This window comes from Phoca vitulina, unplaced genomic scaffold (assembly GCF_004348235.1).
Source record: "Phoca vitulina isolate PV1807 unplaced genomic scaffold, GSC_HSeal_1.0 scaffold26, whole genome shotgun sequence".
Classification (NCBI taxonomy): domain Eukaryota; kingdom Metazoa; phylum Chordata; class Mammalia; order Carnivora; family Phocidae; genus Phoca; species Phoca vitulina.
This window is the reverse complement of record NW_022589729.1, coordinates 484,501-501,008: the sequence shown is the minus strand read 5'-3', so window position 1 is coordinate 501,008 and position 16,508 is coordinate 484,501. Positions and strand designations below refer to the sequence as shown.

At 50.7% G+C, this 16,508-nt stretch overlaps 1 protein-coding gene across 1 annotated transcript in view; it reads right to left on the bottom strand.

Annotated features, from left to right (window-relative positions):
• The window catches only part of LOC116643439 (carboxyl-terminal PDZ ligand of neuronal nitric oxide synthase protein-like), a 276,985-nt gene extending 260,804 nt beyond the window's left edge, over positions 1-16,181 (bottom strand). The window contains 1 exon segment of the mRNA XM_032422215.1: positions 15,983-16,181. Within this exon segment, the coding sequence (XP_032278106.1) occupies positions 15,983-16,087 (105 nt within the window). The 5' untranslated portion in view covers positions 16,088-16,181.
• Positions 16,182-16,508: the final 327 nt, after the last annotated feature.

Genomic DNA, 16,508 nt, shown 5'->3' with positions numbered 1-16,508 from the left:
CAGAAGTGGTTGCGATGCAGGCAGGGAGTATTAGCAGAAGGCCTAGGGACACACCAGAAGTTGCTGTCTGATACCTCTAACAACCTCATTAGCCTCAGGAACCCATTACGGATTTGTCACCAGTGACTTCTAGAATCCCTTGCCTGAAGTTCTCATGTTTCAGCAACTTCCACTTCAAGAAGACACCGGGAGGGAGAAAGGGCCGTCCCAATCCCAGCTTTCGGAGGTCAGCTACCCAGGGTCTGTGTTTTTACAGAATTTTCCTCATTTCACGCGGGGCTCCCACGGACAACAGGCTCATGCTCATCGTGTGGCTGAACGGACCTTAAACTGCCACGTGTCAGCAGCCTAAACGTGCTTCCCCAACTCTGAGGGAGTGAGAGACGTCAGGACTGCTCGAAGAAGGTAGAGAATGCCACACGGGACATCAGGACGTGGCACAGCTAAGGGCCCAACCCCTGGCCAACAGTTTCAGGCCAGAGAGAGAGAGGAGGCAGGTGAAACCACCTTTCAAGCTCATGCAGTTCAGATCTTAGAGGATCCTCCAAATGGAGGTTGTTTAAAGCTTTGTCACGGAGTTCCAACGATCCAATACACATTCCTAGGAAGCACAGACTATTTAATTCTGCATCTTTTCTGACTCTCCTTCCCCAGTATAGCCTGGCCCTAGTCTTTGTAATTCCTCTGACTTCTACCCCTTCATTTCCATGCCCCCCACCCTTCATCACCCTGGTTCAGGTCCTACACCTGGGTGTTTAGCACTGGTCCTCCGTTTGCTTTATTTTTACAAACAGCTCATCCCTTTCCTCGTCCCAATACAAGAAACTGTGTGTGTGCACGCACATGCATACACACATGCGCGTAGGTCATCCCCTACAGTTTTTATTCCCCACTGCTTACAAGATTAAGTCACATCTCTCAAGCCTGGTATTTAAAGCCTCCTGGGGTATGGGTCCTCCTACCTCATGCATTTCTTCATTATCTGTGGTTTTCTTATTCTAAAAGAAAAAAAAGTGGGGGGGACTAAAGCCCTACGTATAAACCCTCATCTCCCCCACTCCTACCACAGGACCACCTTTCCCTGCTCCTTCACTTCTCTAAAAGCTGCCCACGCTCTTCGTTATTCATACATGTGGTCCTTCCAAACTGAAGGATGCCTTGTACCTCCTGGCAACTTCCAGAGGGGAACATGGGCCCTGGTTCCAGCCGCTACCAGCTCTCACCGGTCTATTACTACCCGCCCCGACATATATACACACACACGCAACCCACTCTTTGCACAACTACAGTGACATTCTTACACTCAAGAATCATCATTTCATGCCCCTGCAAGACCCTTTTCAAAGTCACAGACCAAGCCACTAATAGCAGCCTCTGAACACCGTCCTGGGTCTGGGGAAGACTATAAACAGATAAGCTCTCCCCCAGCACAGCAGTACCCACAACTCATGAAGAAAGCTCAGTGGGACATCCACTGGAAAAAGCAAGGCCTTGTTTTAGCAAATTCGTGGTCCAATGTTGCCCAGATTTGGGGATGGAGTGACCCTGGACAAGTCACTTAATACGGAGGCTCCTCCACCACAAGAAAAAATACCATCCATCATGCAGTGTACTTAGAAGGACTGAATGCGAAAGGGTATAAGACACTTGGAAGAATGCCCAGCACATAGTACGTGCTTAATACCTAATGGTACCATTGTGGCCGTCTTTCCACACATCTGTATCTCCCCAGCTAGCAGGATTTCCTTCCAGTCACCATCTGGTCTTCTGGCTCTCTGACCCCAACACCAAGCACTGTGCCCCCAATAGAGAAGCACAATAAATACTTCCTATAGAACTGGATCTATTTCTACACCTGCAATTCAGAACGTATATCCTGGGAACACAAGTTAGATTCAGAACGGGCTACATGGAGGGAAGAAATAAATCTATGGAAGGAAAGTGAATATAAGGGCCTTAAGGACTTAGGAGGGAGTACACAAGGATTCATAAAGACCAGCACTTGGGGAAGAGACCAGGGCCTCCTGGTCTTTCCACCAAAACTGCCTTGGCCGGCTCCAGCGCGCTGACCCTGAGGTTCTCAATTGTGCATCCTGATTTGATTACAATCACCTGGGGGAGCTTTACCGACATAGAATTGACAAGGTTCTAGTTTCAGGTGTACCCACTGCTTCAACAAGTCCACCTGTTACTCTTATCATCATCCCATAACCCTGCGATGTTATTACAATACCATTGACCATGTTCCCCCAGCTGCACTGTTCATCTCTGACTTCCTCTGTAACTGCAAGTTTGCACCTCTTAATCCCCATCACCTATTTCACCCAACCCTCTATTCTTCCTGCTGACAACAACCAAGAACCCCAGCTATTACACATAAAACATGCAGAAGATGACTCAAAGATGGAAAGAAGGTCAACCAGCCAGGGACCTCAGCACCCAAGGCACGACGTGGCAGTTGGGTTCCCTGGGTTTTCTTTCTGCCTCACATATCCCAAACTGGTTGCTGGAGAAGCCAGAGACCCAGAAACGCCAACAGACGGATAATTTAAAAAATCCCAGGACACCTGGCTGGCTCAGTTGCAAGAGCATCAAGAGCAACTCTCAATCTCCAGGTTGTGACTTCAAGCCCCAAGCTGGTCGTAGAGATCACTAAAAAAATAAAAATTAAAAATTTCTAAAAAGTCCCAAGAAGAGCCTGCTTTCTCCACCCAAAGGACCAGGACGGGAACAGCCTCACACGACAAAGAAATTTTAGACACTAACAGCCCTACTCCAGCCCAACGCCACAAAAGAAAACCGTGCCCCCACCAGCTGGGTCAAGAAACCTGACTTCTGGGGCGCCGGGGTGGCTCAGTTGGTGAAGCGTCTGCATTAAGCTCAGGTCACGATCCCAGAGTCCTGGGATCGAGTTCCACATCAGGCTCCCTGCTCCGCGGGAAGCTTGCTTCTCCCTCTCCCACTCCCCTGCTTGTGTTCCCTCTCTCGCTGTGTGTCTCTGTCAAATAAAATCTTAAAAAAGAAAGAAACCTGACGTCTGCCTTCATCAGGCTGGAAGGAGATGCTCCACCCTTACCTTCTTCCTGGGGCTATCCGGGAAGGCTGAAGGGAAGCCGGGCTGCCAGGGTAACACGGCCTCCACCCCTCCCTGCTGGGGGGCCGAAGAGGCCTAGCCGGAAGTCCAGAACTTTCACCACCACCCAGCGGTTAAAAAGGCAGAGCAGCAGCGGAGGCCCCATGAGCAACGGTGAGGCACTCCCGCCCGGCTCCGGCGAGGCCTCAGCCGAGGCCAATGAAGACTCTAGACTTCTCTCTCCACCTGACAGTAAGGGGACAGCGCTCCCCTCCCCCGCCACGGGCAGAGGAGTCTTGCTGAAACAGAAGATTTAATTAAGATCCAGAATCTCCTAACACCCAAAACGTCCAGGTTTCAATCAAAAATCATTCATCGGGGTGCCTGGGTGGCTCAGTCATTAAGCGTCTGCCTTCAGCTCAGGTCATGGTCCCAGGGTCCTGGGATCAAGCCCCGCATCAGGCTCCCTGCTTGGTGGGAAGCCTGCTTCTCCCTCTCCCACTCCCCCTGCTTGTGTTCCCTCTCTCGCTGTGTCTCTCTGTGAAATAAATAAAATCTTAAAAAAAAAAATCATTCATCATTGCAGGAACCAAGAAAATCTCAACATGAATGAGAGAAGACAATGAACAGATGCCAATACCAAGATGACAGATATGTCAGAATTATCTGACAAAAAGTTTTAAAGCAGCCTTCATTTAAGTAATATGCTTGGGGAGGGCGGGGGAGAACAGCCTCAGTCAAGAAACAGAAGACATGAAAACTGCAACCCCCAGGTGACACCCCCTACTAACTGAATTAGAATCGCGGAGAACACCCCGCCATCAGAATGTGTTCTGTTGTGTTTTTTTTTTAAAGATTTTATTTATTTATTTGAGAGAGAGAATGAGAGAGAGAGAGAGCATGAGGGGGGAGGGTCAGAGGGAGAAGCAGACTCCCTGCCGAGCAGGGAGCCCGATGCGGGACTCGATCCCGGGACTCCAGGATCATGACCTGAGCTGAAGGCAGTCGCTTAATCAACTGAGCCACCCAGGCGCCCGAATGTGTTCTGTTTTGTTATCTCCCCGAAGAGCAGCCGCTCCAGCTGAAGCTCCAGCTTCTCAAAGCAGGGTGTCTATCAGCATCGCCCAGAAGACGTGATCAGGACAGATCAGGCCCCAGTGCTACTTCAACAAGCCCGGGTCTCTGTATTTTTACTGGTTTCCAGGTGATTCTGAGAGACCCCAAAGTTTGAGAACAGCTGCTTTCACTCATCGAAGGCATCTGCGGGAGATTCTCCTCACTGAAGGACGCTGCAAAATTCCTGACCTGAAGGAGGAAAGAGTTGCATTTAAGTAACCTTGAGTCAGAGGTCAAGTTTCAGTCATACTTCGGATGCGGGTGCCCAGGATACGACGTGTTCAAGCGGCGCTGCCAAGTTTAAGAAAAGAAAATCCACACACATGGGGGGCCAGCCTGACAACGTCACTAGAGCCCACGTACAGGTCGCGCGTGAGTATGTGGAAAGAGCGTGGGAGTGAGATGTTATGTCACCTGTCACTTGGCCCCTGGGAGACATTAATCTTCCTCTTGGCAGAAAAAGAAAACGCTTCCACATGAGCGCCTCTTCCCATCCAAAGAGGCCAACACAAAAACGAAAGAGTTTATAACCAAACAGAACAAAAGGACACAACCGAGGCGCCTCTCTGTGGTGCACTGTGGGCTGAGATTTCCAGCCGAGAACAGCCACTCCTCAGCTGAAGCTGGCCGGCACCTACGCTCTCCTGGAGGGGCCCCGGGCAGAGAGGATGGGTCCTCAGAACGGGAGCCGGGAAAGGCCGGGAAGGGGGCGTGGAAGAGGCCGGGAGGAAGAGGTGTGGTGAGGGGGAGAGGAGCCCACGGCTACAAAGGAAGTGCACAGCAAGAGCCCAGCAAACAACAGCACTCCCCAGGAAGGAAGGGCCTCCCAAGCTCCTCTCCGCCCAGTGGCTGTCCCACTCACTAATGCCTCATGTCCATACCTAGAGACCAGCAACATGGCGCACCAGAGGACTCTTTGCAAGTGGCCTGTTGCCCAACGGCTCACAGCAGCAGACCGGTCCCTGGGTCACAGGCAGGACCTGGATGGGAGCTGTGAAGACCACCACCTCTAATAGACCATTTGCCCATTCGATCCAGGCTAAAGAAATATGTCTCAGTTTCCTCATCTGCAAAATGGGAACAACAGCCCCTACCCTCATGGGGCCACTGTAAACATTAGTTAACATACATAAACACTGAGAACCAAGTGTAGAATATGGTACTTGATAAACATTAGCTCTTGGTATTTTGAAAGATCTGCAGTGATGATGCCCTGAGCCCCACTGCCTGGACCCATCCATTAGTAAACTCTGTCTCTCTGTGCCTCAGCGTCCCCATCTGTAAGATGGGTGATAACAGTACCTTCATTCCCACGGCCGTTGGGAAGATGAATCATTTCACAGAATGTGAACAGGGCCTGGAACACAGTAAGTGCTTTTAAAATGACGATTATTATGTTGGCTTTCTACGATGTGGACAGCATGAGGCAGGCTTCTGGAGCTTCCCCTGGGCCCTAGAGGAGCTTACGGACTAGAGCAGGAGATGCACACACGAGACCCGCAGGGAACAGCAGCACAGAATATAGGACATGGGACAATTCTGCAAGCATGCGTCTCCCTCTCGTGTGCTCACACACAGGCTAACTCGGTTCAGAATGTTCTGAGGACAGCCTGCACTGGGTGCAAGAGAGTTCCAGGTCTAATTCAGCGCTCAAGGCTGGTCAGGTCTACAGTCCTCCTGGAAAGCACCGTAGCCTCCAGAATAAATGGGGAGAAGCCACGGCCCTCCGTTCGCACAGATAGACCATCAGGGTGTTAAGACCCACAAGCCTCAGTCAAATGCCACCGAAAACCAACGGGCTGACACGCCGAGGGTAGGGAAGCAGGGGGGTCCACAGTGTTCGGACGCTCTGGGCACAAAACTTGCTGGAAGTGCCCCCGTAAGTAACTTCTAAAGCCAGGTGCTCCGGAGCTTACAAGGAAACATGATGCTGAATCGAAAAATGGAAACGGGAAATGTAAGCATCACAAGATATTAATTAATCCCATGATGCAAGATTCCTTCTGCTTCGATTACCTTTGCTTAAGGAATATTTATCCAAGACAGGGAAAGACAGTGCAGACAGACAGCATACCGCACGCCACGAGATTCTGTGATTTTTTAAATCCTAACGAGGATTAAAGGCTGGCACACTTGTGATGGGGGCATGCACCAGAAGCTAGTTAACCCTTTTTTTAATTCCCTCCCGATGAGGCTGACAGCTATTTTAAGCCCACAGAGTAGTCACACTGTCTAAGTTGCAACTTTGGGAATCAGGGCGGTCCGGAGCTAGAGCTTTAAACAGGCGTGCAGCGTGAAGATAATGCGCTACCAGGCCTCCGACTTATCAAAGGATTAATCTACTAACGCCGAAGATTACAACCACGCACAGATGAAACCTATGGTGCAATCTGTAGGACAAAATAATAACAATACTACTAATATGACTAATAGCCGCCCACCCTGTGCCAGGCTCTGCACGAGGCGTTTCCATGTGTAACTCATTTACCCCAGGAGGTAGGTGATACGTGTACCCTCTTTTTACAGACAGGGTACCACGGGACAGATGCTGAGTAACTCGCAGAAGGTCACACAGCAAGAGAGGGACAGGGCCGGGATTTGGACCCAAGCACAGTCTGGTTCCTGAATCCATGCTATGCTATACGGTCAACCAAATCCATGTCCCTAAGATTATAAACTAGCAAGTTAAAGGAAACGAAACAATGAATTAGGGGGAAAAGGTATCAATTCATTAATGAGAACACAACAGGCTGAAAATGTTTTTCTTTTAATAAATGACAATTATCTCCTCCTGAAACTGGCCATATGTTCTGTAATCAAAGATTCTAATTCCATGGCACATCCATCATGGGAATTCCATTTAATTCAGGGAAAATGCTTACTCGGCACTTCCTCTGGAAGGAAGAGGCACTCTGTGATGTGGGGGTGGGGGTGCATCCTGGGAGGCCAGGGGACTGCGCGTCACAGGCACAGAGCAAGAGACCAGGTCGGGAGGGGACGGGAGCCAGCTGAGGCCTGTCCAGTCCTTGGGCTCATGTCAGAGCCCTCCTGGCCCTCCTCGTAGGGAGCATCTCAGAAATTATGTTCATTTACTGCAAATAATATTCTCAATGCAAGGCACTGCACTCAGCACTGCAGAAGGCATGTGGGGGGGAGGGACAGAGTGACAAGGCCCCTGATGACGACACAGGGAGAAAAAAAATCAGACAGAGACAAGCTGCTCAACCGCACAGTGGGGTCTGGTCAGGCTCCTCAACACAGCAAGTGACACGGGGCTAGGTCTGAGTGGAACATGACAAGGGGCCTGGGGAATGGGGTGTACTCTGATCGGGTCGGAGTACGGGGTGGTAAGGGGAATTGTTCAAAAACGGAGAACCCTGAATATCACGCTAAGAATTTTGGATCTAATACAGTAGGCTTGGAGACTCTTGTGTTTTTGAGTAGGAGGACAACATAATTATATTGGAGGAAAATCACCAGAGCAAAAGTTTATAGGATCAAATGGAGGCCTCCAGAAAGTTATTCAAACAATCTGGGGAGAGGCGGTGAGCGTCTGAACCAGCCAGAGGCGGGAAAGGATGGAACGGGCAGGGTGCATGGGTGGAGGTCACTGAGAAGATTCAAGAACGCAGCAACTGACTTGATGTGAGCATTCGGGAAGAGAAGAGCCTGGCCACAGTGGGGATCCAGTGACCAGCCGATGAGTCGGCTGTTATACCAAAGGGTCCAGGCAGTGCTCCAAGGTGTCAGGCCTGGGTGCCCGAGAGCATGGTGGGGTCACTAAGATGAGTCCCAAGTCAAAGAGATTTGCTATCCAGCTTGTGGAGGGAAGGGGTCAGCAACACGTTCCTTGGGGCAGAGACAGCCAGCAGGAAGTAGCCAACAAAGATCTGGAGGCTGGACTGGAGTTAAGAGGTCCAGGAGCCAACCTGCCTAGCAGCGAGGAGGAGATGCAAACAAGCCCTAACCGGAGAGGTCCAAGGAAGGAAAAAGGGCAGCCAGCAAGGAGGAGGAGGGCAAGGCGGAGGGACAGGCAGAGCATGGCCACCCGAGAGCCTGCTCAGAGAGCGGACTGAGGCATTGCAAGGAGGAGGACAGGCTGCACAGCAAGAAAAATCAGAAAGGAATGAGGACAGAGCAGGGGGACAGTACAAGAGTTTCTATACGGTAGCCAGGACAGAAGTCAGCACACTGCCAGGAGCTGAACAGACACTGAGAAACTGCAGAGAGTAGACCGCTCTCTCCCGGTCCCGGGACTGAGCTGGGAAAGGAAGGGAGGGACATTTGTTTAAAGAGGTGCAGAGAAGTGAGTCTTCACATAGGGAAGGCTACAGTGCATTCCTGGGCAGAGAGGAGTGAACCGGTGGGGAGGGAGGTGGGCCCAGGGAACAGTGGGGGTGGGCAGTGAAGGAGATATTGAACAAGGACTCTGCAGAGGATGGAGGACAGATGAATCTCAAAAAGGAGGGACAAAGAAAAAAATATATAATTGGACTTCATCACAATGAAAAGCTTCCACATTTCAAAGGGCAATATCAAGAAAGCAAAAAGGCCACCCACAGAATAGGTGAAAATATGCACACATCTATATAAAGGACTTGAATACAGAATAAAGAACTCTATAACTTTTCTAAAAAGACAATCCAAAAAATGGGTCAAGGATCTGAATAGACGCTTCTCCGAAGACGACATATAAATGGCCAATAAACACATGAGAAGATGTTCTGTATCATTTTTTATCAGGGAAATGCATATCAAAACCACAATGAGACAGCACTTCACACCCACTAGGCTGGCTAGACTCAAAAGGCCAGACTATAGTAAGTGCCGGTGAGGATGTGGGAAACCAAAACCCCGCTGGTGCCTATGGGGCAACCACACTGGAAACAGCCGCTGCCGGTTCCCACAAAGGGTTAAATAAACCTAGTTACTAGGAGACCCAGCAATTCCACTCCTACTTATCTACCCACAAGAAATGAAAACAGACATCCCCACCAAAACATGGACACCGGTGCTTACAGAAGCAGTATTCACAGGAGCTAAAGAAGAAACCTCAATGTCCACCAATGGATGAATGGATAAACAAAACGTGGTATATCGGTGCAATGGAGTATGATTCGGCCATTAAAAGGAATGAAGCATTCACACCTGCTATAGTATGGACTGAAAACATGCTAAGTTAACAATGTCAGTCGCGGGGTGCCTGGCTGGCTCAGTCCGTTAAGCACCCGACTCTTGGTTTCAGCTCAGGTCGTGATTTCAGGGTGGTGAGATTGAGCCCCTCATCAGGCCCCACGCTCAGCAGGGCGTCTGCTTAGAGATTCTCTCCCTCTGTTCCTTCCCACATCCACGTGCATGCACACTCTCTCAATTATATAAATCTTTTTTTAAGATTTTATTTATTTATTTGAGAGAGAAAGTGAGCGAGGGAGAGAGAGAGAGCACAAGCGGGTTAGGGTCAGAGGGAGAAGCAGGCTCCCCACTGAGCAGGGAAGCCAGACGTGGGACTCCAGGATCATGACCTGAGCTGAAGGCAGTCGCTTAACCAACTGAGCCACCCAGGCATCCCTCAATTAAATAAATCTTAAAAAAAAAAAAAAAGATGCTGGGGCGCCTGGGTGGCTCAGTCGGTTAAGCATCTGCCTTTGGCTCAGGTCATGATCCCAGGGTCCTGGAATCGAGCCCCGAATTGAGCTCCTTGCTCAGCAGGAAGCCTGCTTCTTCCTCTCCCTCTGCTGGCCTCTCCCCAAGCCTGTTCTCTCTCTCTCTCTCTCTCTCTCTCTCTTTCTCTCTGTTAAATAAATAAAATCTTTAGTAAAAAAAAAAAAAAGATGCCAATCACATGCACATGTGCACACACACAAAAAATATTATATGATTTCATGGATATGAAACGTCCAGAATAGGCAAATCTAGAGACAGAAAGTAGTTTAATGGTTGCTTAGGGCTGGGATGGATGGGAGGGTAGGGGGATGCTAACTAGAGGCTATAGAGGTTTCTTTTTGAGATGGTGAAAATATTCCAAAACTGACTGCAGTGATGGTTGCACGTACTGTGAATATACTAAAAACCACTTAATTGTATATTTTACGTTAGTGAATTGTATGGTATGTGACTTATGTCTCAATAAAACTCTCAGAAAGGCAGGGGAAAGGAAGCTCATTTACCAAAAAGAGGAAGGAGGAAGGGAAGCAGCAGAGACCAAGTTTGTGATGTCGGGCAGGAAAGTGGAAGGGGCAGAAAGGGTCACGGGCCTGGCCCCAGGCAGCCCCAGGAAGCAGGACAAGGATGGCGAGGTCACTGGGGAGCTGAAGGCAGCCTTGAGGCAATGAGGGCGTGAGGAGGCAGATAATTACAGTCAAAGAAAGCATTCTGAAAGTTCGAGTTCTTGGAAGTAGCAGCATTATGAGTAAGGGATAATAAACGGTGAGTCTGATTAGGGTCTTGGACATAATGACTGGCAAAGGTCAACATTACATGTGGCTGCATGATCTGCACCACTGAAAGGACTGGGACATTTTGGGCCAAGGAGACAAGACTGAAAGGCATCAATTCACGAAATGTATGGCTAGGTAGAAACAGACTTGCCCACCAGATCCCCAAACACTAGCTGTGGAAGAGCACATGGGGGTACCTGGACGAATAAAAACAGGCATCATTTCACATCAACGCTGTATCTTTGAAACTTACTGCCCCCCAAAAGTGGTCTGGGCAGAAGATAACAATGGGAGGGACTCCTGGCTGGCTCCGCCAGTAGAGCACACGACTCTTGATCTTGGGGTCAGGAGTTCAAGCCCCATGTTGGGGGTAGAACTTACTTAATTAAAAAAAAAAAAATAACAATGGGTTTAAAAGCATCTGGACAAATACATAAGAAGGTGAAATGAACCTTTGCTTCAATGGTGGTATGAGTGTACACAGCAGGCCCTCCATCTGAACCCCCACTGGTCCAGACAGAAGACAAGACCCTGGAGGCAGAGCTCACACACCCAGGATATTGTGGAGTCGGGGTGAGAGCTCTTTACCACGCTTCAGGCTCAAGTATGAGTCAGAGCACCCCATTTACGGTGAGCCGATAATGTAACTAACGTCCTAATCTGGAAGTCCTCACCACAGCGTGCTCTAGAGGCATCCACAGGCAGCCTGCTGTCCGGGGTTTCTGGAATCTCTAAAATTCACCTCATGGAAAACACCAGCCAGTGAAACCATTTAGCAAGGAGGGAAATATGGCCAGACAACTGAGTTCAGATTGGACCAAGAGATCTCCAACTGCAAAATCACTCTACAATATGGCAATATCCTTACTGCTTTCAGACTTTCTACAATTGGTACTTTCTTCCACTTGACAAATAATTTGTTATTGCTGGCTAAGTATGCACCTGATGCTGGGGCAGGGGGTTCTATGCAGAAGCAGAAGACAGGTCCTCAAAGAACACTCAACATCACTGCAGGAGGTCTATGCAGACAGGAAAGAACACAAAATTTCACAGCCAACTGTGACCCAAAGACAGCTTCAGCAATCTCTCCCACCCCATGTGCACCCGTGCAATGTGACCTTAACGCTCGCCCCTCAGGAATGAAGTCTACTTCCCCCCGCCTTGAACCTGAGCCGGCCTATGGCCTAATTTGACCAACAGAATACAAAAAATGACCCTGTGTTAACTTTGGAGGCCAGGCCTTCGAGGTTCTGCCTGCACTGCTTGGAACACTCCCTCTTGAAAGCCAGCGGCCAAATAAAAGGGCCACCACGCTCTGAGGACATCCAAGCTACCCTGTGGAGAGAACCAGCACAGGGAGGACCGGCCATGTGAGTGATGCCTTCGAGGACCTTCCAGCCCAGCCCAGCCACAGCTAAATGAAGCCCAATGACTGAGCCCGTCAACACCACATACAACAGAAGAACAGCCCAGCCAAGCCCCGCCTGAATTCCTGGCCCACGAAATAAACAGATGTTGTGTAAAGCCGCTTCGTTTTCAGGTCGTTGGCTAAGCGGCAAGAGATTACTGAAACTGACCTGAAGCCAGGAAACCAGGGACGAGTCCTGGTTCTGTTCTTATCTCAGGAGGTGATCCTGGGTCAACGACTTCCCCCTGCACTGCAATTTCCTCATCTGTAAAAGGAGGGGGTTGTGTACCAGGTAAGCTAAGGTGCTTTCCAGTTGTGACAATCTGCGCCATTCACGCGGTTTCCGGGAACGGGCGAGGCGATGAGCGCTGTGGAGACAGAGCATCAGGAGGAGGAGCCATGGACCAGAAGACACCTGCACTGGGCCATGGCAGCGCCATGGCTCCTAGTAAGTCCTCACTAAATATCAGCTAGAATCATATCGTCTTAGAAGTTCTGTGATGCTAGACGAGTTAATCCCTCTGATCCCCAATTTTTTTCATCTGAGAAACGGAGAGGACACTAATGTTTCTGTTTCTACCTGAAGAAAAGGCTTCGTATGGGAAAGTCCCATGCAAATAAAAAAAAAAATCACCTACAAAATGCATAACTATGCTACTAATACTTGTATTATATTCTTTGTACCAAAGCCATTCCCAGTCTCCTCCTCACCCAGCAAGGGGAGACAGCTGGTCAATGGCACTGGCTACCAGGAAGACACACAGGGAAAGAGGGAGAGGCAGGTACAGAGGGGCCGTACCAGCCATCAGGCCGAGTGAGATTTTACCCCCCACCCCCCAGCAATGATCAGTGGGCTAGGCACCCGTGCTGACGGAGAGCAGGTAACCCCTTAGGAGCAGCTGCTAGTCCAGGGGGATATCTGGAAACAGCCCAGCATTAAAAGTTTAAGAAATTTCCTACATCAGAGTCCAAAAGGCCAGCAACCTGAGGATGCCCCAGAGGATGTGAGCTGTGAATCAGACCACCACCCAGCAGACTGAACACTCCATAAAAATGATTAAATAAGCACTGGATGTGGGAGTCTGAAGTCAAAGCTCCCAGGTTTAAACGCTGGCTTTGCCACCCACAGCTGTGTGCACAAAAGCAGACAACAACCTCCCTGAGCCTATATCTTCATTTATAAGACATAAGGAGACCCACTTTGAGGGAAGCAGTGAGAATTACGTGAAACTGCATGCGAAAAACATCTAGGATTCTGCTTAATCACTAAATGCATGATGTTGTTTTTCACTTTTTTTTTGAGAGAGAGAGAGAGAGAGCTGGGGGCAGAGGGGAGAGAGAATCTTAAGCAGGCTCCTCACACAGCATGGAGCCCAATGAGGGGCTCGATCTCTCAACCCTGAGATCATGACCTGAGCCGAAATCAAGAGTCAGACGCTCAACTGACTGAGCCACCCAGGCGCCCTCATGATGCTTTTAAGTGCACAGACCCTCTGACTCCCAGATACCCTTCAACCCCAGCCGTAACCTTTCAATCTCTGCAGGAGCCTAAAAATGAGTGGCAGCCATCCAAACAGTCACTCCATCAGGTGTTGATTCTGAAAAACTGCCAGCCCTTGGGAGAGAAAGACCTGGGCTCATTTTCCAAGGGGATCTGACAAGGCAGCAAGAAGACGTTTACATTTTCCAGCCTGTGTTTTTCCATAACAAGGGACAAATGTGGTGAAATCCCAGTGAGTGTGCAGGTCCACAGACACTGTTCTGGTGGGAGGTGGAAACCAGGCAGAGGAGACACTTGCTGGATGCACCTGGGACAGAAAAGTTTCTGCTTCCACCTATACTCAGGTCTTGGCTGACGGGGTTTGAACGTCCTGGTGTCCAGCGTCGATTCCAAAGGGCTGGGAGTTAGGACCCAGTCCTCGGTCCCTGTCCTTTCTCAGAGCAGAACCCCTTCGTCCCCCTATGTCTCAGATCTGCACTGGGAACACAGCCTGGACCAGCTGTGGCTCCCCCTTCCTCTAATCAAGCACCACTGTGTGTGAACCCAGGGAAGTTCCTATAGGAACTACATCATGCAGCCCCCAGACGTTTGCTTAGAAAAGAAATTCCATGTGGGGAAGGTGAAGGTAAGATCCAGCAAGGTGGAGGCAAGCCTCAAGCCCAATGTTTCTCAAAGTCTGGTCCCAGCCACTTGCATTAAATCACCCACAATCCCCATTAAGGGTACCCAGTCCCAGGCTCCCCCCAGATGTGTCAAATTAAAATTGGGGGTGGCAAGAATTAGACTTTTCAATAGGATTCTTATGCCTACCGGGTTTTGAGACCTAGTCGGGACCAAAGGCAGAAACTGTGCAAAAAGAATTTAAAAGGTTTGAAAACACTTTAATTCTTGATCCCCCTCCTTGCCCTCACTCTTGTGAAACAGAGCACTGGTGAACCAAACAAGACAAAGCCAATCCCCCAGTTTATGGATATCCAAGAAAACTGAATTATTATCATGATGAAAAGCCATGCTGTAAAGTGAAAAACTTGCTCACTAGAGCAACAGGCCTGGACAAAAATTAACCCAAACATCCCATCTTAGACCAACCAGATCTATTCTGAGAGAAGCAAGATAAGATCTTGGCTACAACCCCACTCTGGTCCCAGCCATACCCAGTAATTCGGCTCTGCATTCCACTGCAGGGCTTGAGTGGGGTGGGGGATAGGGGGTGTCCTAGCTCTAGCAAATACGGTTGGGGGAAGGTTATGGGGGGGGGAGTTAAGATTCACCAATTCACACATCCCCATGAGAAGGAAAAAAAAAATCTAAAGATAACTGATTGCACTGGGCACATATCAGACACTTGAAAGATGTTTCACAAATTGAAGGAAATAGCCACCTGATGGAATCATCCTTGCCTGAGATAACGCCATGCATCTTCAAAGTCATGAAGGAAAAAGGGAACGAAGAGTAAAACTGTCTCCACATCGAAAGTACTGTCTTTTCAAAATCAGCAAGAACCTAAAAAACAAACCTACTTGGAGGGGCAATACCTTCTGTCACTTATCAGCGACAGGCACACTGCAGGTGCTGAGAAACTCTGGGTCTTTGGGGTCAGGTGGCATGAAGGAAGAGCACTTTCCGCAAGCGATGGGCAGCGGGAGCCCCAGCTGTGATTGCGGGAACCAGAACGCCTCCCTCTGGGAAGTGCATCTCAGAGGGCCAGGCTTATCGCGCACCTCCCAGTCCAGTCCCGAGGCTTGCGCCCCGCCCCCTCCCCAAAGACGGACCCGGGGCTCTGGCCTCGGCGCTGAAAATTCCAGTCATCCCCGCTAAATTCTTCAAAAGCCGTCCCCTACGAGCTGCTGAAACTTAACATTACGCCACAAAACGAGCAAATGGGCAGCTTTCACCCCTCCCCCTTCAATGACTGGCACTTGCAAAGGAGTCGTGGCAAATAAGGCAATGAAGAAGTGACTGACACCTGGACCCGGGTACCTGGAATCTAAAACAAAAACACCCCTGTATTATTTTCCTCAATCAGGAAGTAGACATTCCCCCTTTAAAAAAAAAAAAAAAAAAACCTTCCTGAAAGCACCTCTCCCATGGGATCCCAGCAGGTAAATAACACCAGAGCTTTCCTAAAGCGATTCTAAAGAACCAGGGGTCCAGGCAGCGCTCCCCCGCTGGCTTCTCCAGCTCGGAAGAAGGGATCGGGAAGTCAGGCAGTCCGGAGAGGTGAGGATGGGGGCGTCTGCAGGTGGGAGGAGGGGGCAAAGCAATACCGCCCAAACTTCGCAGCTGCTCTGTAGCACTTCTGGGCAGGAGCCCGCGGAATTCAGTCCCGACAAGGGGAGTCACCTCCCTACCAGAAAGGCCCCCCACATCAGCCTGGCCCGCCAGCCCCGCGTCCGCTCGGACGTGCCGCCTCCCCTGCATTGCCCCCCCCCCGGGGGGGCCCTCACCTTGGCCTCGAAGCAGATGCCGTGCTGGAAGGCGTCCTCGTTGTGCAAGGGGATCCGCAGGTCGTGCCCATCGTCCACAAGGTTGTACTTGGTTTTGCTGGGCATGGTGGTGACCCGCGGGGGACCGGCTCCTCCAGAGGCGGCGGCGGGAAGGGACTGGCCAGACCCGGGAGGGGTGAGGAGGGGAGGGGAGGGGAGGGAAGGCGCGCGCGGCGGCCGCGGGAGCCGGGACCCGAGCAGCGCCGAGGGCCGGACGGCAGCGGGCTGCGCGGCTGCGGGCGGCGCTGTGGCCGCGCGATTCCTGCGGGCGAGGAGGACGGCGGCGGCGGGAGCGGGCGGCGCCGGGCCGGGGGAGGGGAGCGGTGGGCGCGCGGCCCGAAGCGGGACCCGGCGCGGCGGTTGCCCGGGACGAGGAAGAAAAGGCGGCGGCGGCAGCAGCGGCGGCGGCGGCGGCGGAGCGGGGTGCCTGTCACGGAGACGCTGGATCGGCCGCCGGCGAGCCGCTCCTCCTGCGGGGCGGGACCCG